The sequence below is a fragment of the Physcomitrium patens genome, chromosome 23 (genome assembly GCF_059467195.1).
Source record: "Physcomitrium patens ecotype Gransden chromosome 23, ASM5946719v1, whole genome shotgun sequence".
Taxonomy (NCBI): Eukaryota; Viridiplantae; Streptophyta; class Bryopsida; order Funariales; family Funariaceae; genus Physcomitrium; species Physcomitrium patens.
The window spans coordinates 8686081-8690562 of NC_143432.1; the positions used below are offsets into that span (position 1 = coordinate 8686081).

The 4482-nt window shown below is 46.2% G+C and overlaps 1 protein-coding gene across 2 annotated transcripts; it reads right to left on the reverse strand.

The window, feature by feature from the left end:
* Window positions 1-213: 213 nt before the first annotated feature.
* On the reverse strand, window positions 214-4060 carry LOC112275576 (putative glycerol-3-phosphate transporter 1). 2 transcript variants are annotated; one of them, XM_024506050.3, is made up of 4 exons: window positions 2380-4060; window positions 1935-2231; window positions 1216-1773; window positions 214-966 (listed from the first exon to the last, which is right to left on the reverse strand). In XM_024506050.3, exons 1-4 carry the CDS (start codon window positions 3221-3223, stop codon window positions 926-928), a joined length of 1740 nt encoding a protein of 579 aa, XP_024361818.1. In that variant the 5' UTR covers window positions 3224-4060; the 3' UTR covers window positions 214-925. The 2 variants fall into 2 exon arrangements, with proteins under 2 accessions (XP_024361818.1, XP_073386597.1); XM_073530496.2 differs by having other exon boundaries at window positions 214-736; window positions 2380-3822.
* Between the last annotated feature and the right edge of the window lie 422 nt (window positions 4061-4482).

The window sequence follows — 4482 nt, forward strand, 5'->3', positions numbered from 1 at the left end:
CACATTGAGCAAAGTTGTTTCGAAATAAAGTATAGCAGTAGCTACTTTTAACAAAACACACGGACCCTGCAACCTACAGAATTACCAACACCATCATGTCCATTAGTACGGGTAGAAGTTTCGGCATGTTGCTTAAAGATGAATCTGAACCCAAATCTGAATCTTACACTATCTCATAAAAAAGCAAAAAAACCAGTAACGGGGCCACGTACGTGAGTTGAACGTTTTAGATGGATATAATACCAATATCTAACTCCAATAAATGTTCAAAAAAAGAACAGTAACCTGGTAGAATCTGTACAAAAATTTGGGTCAAGAATTTTCCCGACAAATTGGTGCACTCAACGTGCCTCTCTTTTCTAAGATGAAAAATCTATGTTCACTAAAAGTGAGATCTTGCTCTGTTCGATAGCTCAGTCTTGAGTTGCTAGAACTAAAATGAAGCATCTCTGCGTGACGGCCTAATTCATCGTCTTCAGGGGACCCTAAAACACAATAGAAACCTATTGAAAATTTCCGGGGGCTTGCTTGACTGAGATGTCAACATTTTAATGTGTGACGTCATGCTCTCCCCCTCCAATTGGATATCCACTACCCATGTCAACCTTCTTGCAACAGAGGTCTCATGCCAGGGCATTGCAGTGAACATGTCGGATAAGCACGTTCTGTGCGGATGTTCCATGAAACGCCGCTGCATTAGATAGGTCCTTTGTGGAGAATGCAGCTCCTCACAACTCTGCAACAGATGATCGATCGAGCGTGAATATATTTTCAGAGTCAACGATACAACCTCGAAAGGCTTCGGGGATAATTTTGATCATTTGATGTAGATAGTATACGATAGGCCTCGAATATGAACATAGGTGACAGAAGAATATATCGCCATGTGGAACTCCTATATGCTGAGACTTTTCTTCATTCTCCCTCATCCCTTTCTCTCAATCCCCCCCCCTCCTAGCAACAAATCTGGTACAAGAAGAAAAAGAAAAATGTCAAACCGTAAGTTCAACAACTCTAAATTTTGCTTCAGCCACTGATCCAGCAGATAAGACGATGGCATGCAAGTCCTCTGCTAGACTCTAGAAGTCGGAATGACTGAAATAAGTACTGAGCACTTTTTCATGGCCAGACTCCACTCGCATCCAGCACAAAAGACTCAAAAGAGTCAACCAATTTACTTAAATATCTTCTCACAAGATGGATGTGTGAAATTACCAGTCAGTTGCTCTCGAGCTGTTTCCGAGAGGTTATGAAGACGTTGATATTTTACAAGCTTTTCCACCACCTCTGCTACGACCAACTTCGTCAAGAGCAAGCCGGCAAAGAGGGCAGCCATCATGAGCATGATGAAGACCGCACCCCAACCTTGGCCTGAAAGGAATCCCGTCAGCAAAGGTCCAATGGCTGCCCCCAAGGAACCCGTTCCATCGATGATTGCAGTTACAGTAGCTAAAGCTCTACCATTTCCTTTCAATGAACTGTGTGTTCCAAGATCGGCAGAGACAGCAGTCGTGATGAGAGCGTAAGGGCCATTGATCAACATTCCCGCAACTACCATCAGTGTGATATTAACCGTTATGGAGACACTCCCATAGGTCCTGTAAAGGAAGAGGGCAGGGATCGCACAATACATAAACCCAGCAGCCGTAATTGCTCTTGCATTTGACTTGTCGGAGATATGGCCAGCCAGTATACCTCCAACAACGCCCCCCACGTCAAAGAGAGTTGATAACTGACCAGCAGTTTTTTCATCTAGCATTTTTCCTGCGATGGCTGTCACAGAAATCAAGAAGTACGTAAGAAACCCTATTTATGAAAAGAGAACATGGAGACATACAGAATCGAGCATCCGAAACAATACTACAGAAATATTAATTCGGTCGTACGACAATGTGAAACCGGTGAAGTATAATGTAGAAAGTTCAGAAATTTACGTGTTTGTTTGATGTAGAATGGAAGCCAGTACAAGAAGGTGTAAGCAACGAGCTTGGAAAAGAACAAACACAGAGCGAAAGTGGCAACACCGGGAATTCTCCATGCCTCAAGAAACCCTACAGCAGGATCGTTCCTGATCAATTCCGGCACTGTTTGCTTAGTCCCAACCAGCTGCTGTGACTCCAAATCTACTCCGTCAGATTCAGCTACCGCACTAGAATTTTTGTTCTCGCTGGCCAACAAATCTGCCTGCTCCGAGTCATGCTCTGCATTCAGTGCTCTCTCCACTTCATCGGCTGTATCATCAGAAAATCAACAATGTTACTTAACAATCGCCACACCTTCACAAGCAATGAACTGATTCGCATTGCAAATTACAAACACACAGCTCGTACACGATTCACATCAAAAGACCCACAATGGAAATAGCAAAATCTTCCTCACCTTCTGCAGCAGCTTCGACTTCGTGAGGACACGGAAGACCCAAATCCTCAGGCCTCACAGCGAGGAAGGCCCACACCAAAAGACCACCTCCAGCCAAAATGGTGCCAGGAATAATGAAAGACCAGCCCCATCCATACTTGAGCGCTGCAGCAGCAATCAGCGATCCAAGGATGTTACCAACGGAGGTATGCGCGTTCCAAATTCCCATAATGAGCCCGCGTTTCTTCTTTCCGAACCAATTGCCAACGATGGTGACTACGGAGGGCCAGCCGGTGGCTTGGAAAAGTCCAGCAGCCATCTGCACTAGCAGAAAGTACTCGAGACGATGGATGTTCCAATAGCGACCCATCCCGAACAAACACACAAAGAAGCCACTGCAAACCATGCCAAAAGACAGGAACTTGCGCAAATCCAATCGGTCGCCCAAATGCCCTGCGAAGTACATGCCGAAGGCGTACGACGCCAGAAAAGCAACGTCAATCTCCCCAAGCCTGTTCTTCCCTGTCTTGCCATCGAAAGGAGCCCACCCTCCTTTGCCAATGTTGTTCGTGGAGTTGCCATCAGCAGAGCCATTGTGAAACAGCTTGTCGAATGACGGTGCCAAAGAGGCAGGGAGTGCGTAGTGCCCAGATCCCAAAGCAGAGATGACAGAGCCCTCAGGATCCAACACACTCTTCACGATGCTGGGAGGCTTGCGCGACATGTGGAACATGGCATAAGCGATGAAGGTGATTATGAGGACCGACGCCCGGTACGACGAGTAGCTGAAATCCGTGCCACCCCTGAGCTTCTTGATGAGAGCGATCCCGGGTGGTGGACAACGGCTCTGTCCGTGTCCCTCCATCTAAACCTTCCTCTACAAACCTCTATTTACGCCAATATCAATGAACAAAACCTCCCTGAACTCGATAAATGCCGCCACCCCTCAGCGGTCGTCCCGCACTCGGCAATTACGATCTCAAGCCTTCTTCGACATAATCTCCAATACTTGACTTCGCAAGCAGGTTACAGAAAAAAGTGACAAAATCTTCACACCAGGGGGAAAACGAAGAAAAAAGAATAATGAATAAAAAAAAAAACAGGTGATTGTAACCTCGTACACAATCTTCCAACAGAGAAAATCGAGAAACTTCTTCACAAAACTTAGGACACGTCCAACTGGAGAGCCACTAATTGGACCCACTACTCCAAGCAATTTACAAGCAAATCCAGGATCCTGAGTAGACAGAAAAACAATACTCGACGGGGACAAGTCGCAAGGATCTCAATGCGACTAATCGCACTCCAGCCCACTTACAATAACTCGGATGGCGACGTGATAATGTAGACCCCCCCCCCCCCCACCTTCACAGACTTCTCAGAACCACACCCTTACACGAAAAGAAGGAAGCTAAAAGAAGCAGACTCTCTAGAGAAGTTGGCAATGATGAAAGCTTCACTTCAACTGCGGTTGTTGAAGCAAAATCACGGGCGCGCTACCTTTAACAGGAGGAGGTGATGACTACCTATCAACCCACAAACCGCAAATTCGACCTTCCGCCTTGCACGTCGATCTTGACTACGAGCGCTTGACTCACGCTCCTACTCATTTACCCAGATTCCACTAAAAAAACACCTTCTGTGTCAGGAGTGGAAATTCCTCACGCTGGGCATCTCAGACCGAAACGAAGCTCGCTCGGATTCACGTAGAAATCAAAAAATCAATGCTAAATTTACCCACAAAAGCGAAACAACACAACATGGTCCTGGTCCACCCAGCTACCGAGTGAGGAAAATCCAGCCACATAAATTATCTTACTCGACGTTCGCAATGACTAACCGACAAACCGTAAGGGAAACCCTACTCTTTTCGTTATGTCGTCGTCGTCGTCGCCGCCGCCGCCGCAGCAGCACAGTGACGATCTGTTCCTCGTCCCAAGCCTCGAACTTTGCCGCAAATAGCTTCACAGATTCAAATCCCCGCAAAACACACGAATTCTAAGGGGAGCGTGGTCAATGAACGCCTTCACACAACGCCTCGCTGCTCCAAAAATGTATAACATTGTTGATGTGTTTTATTCTTTTTTAAAACCACCCTAATGTTTATGTGGTCCTCACTAGAAC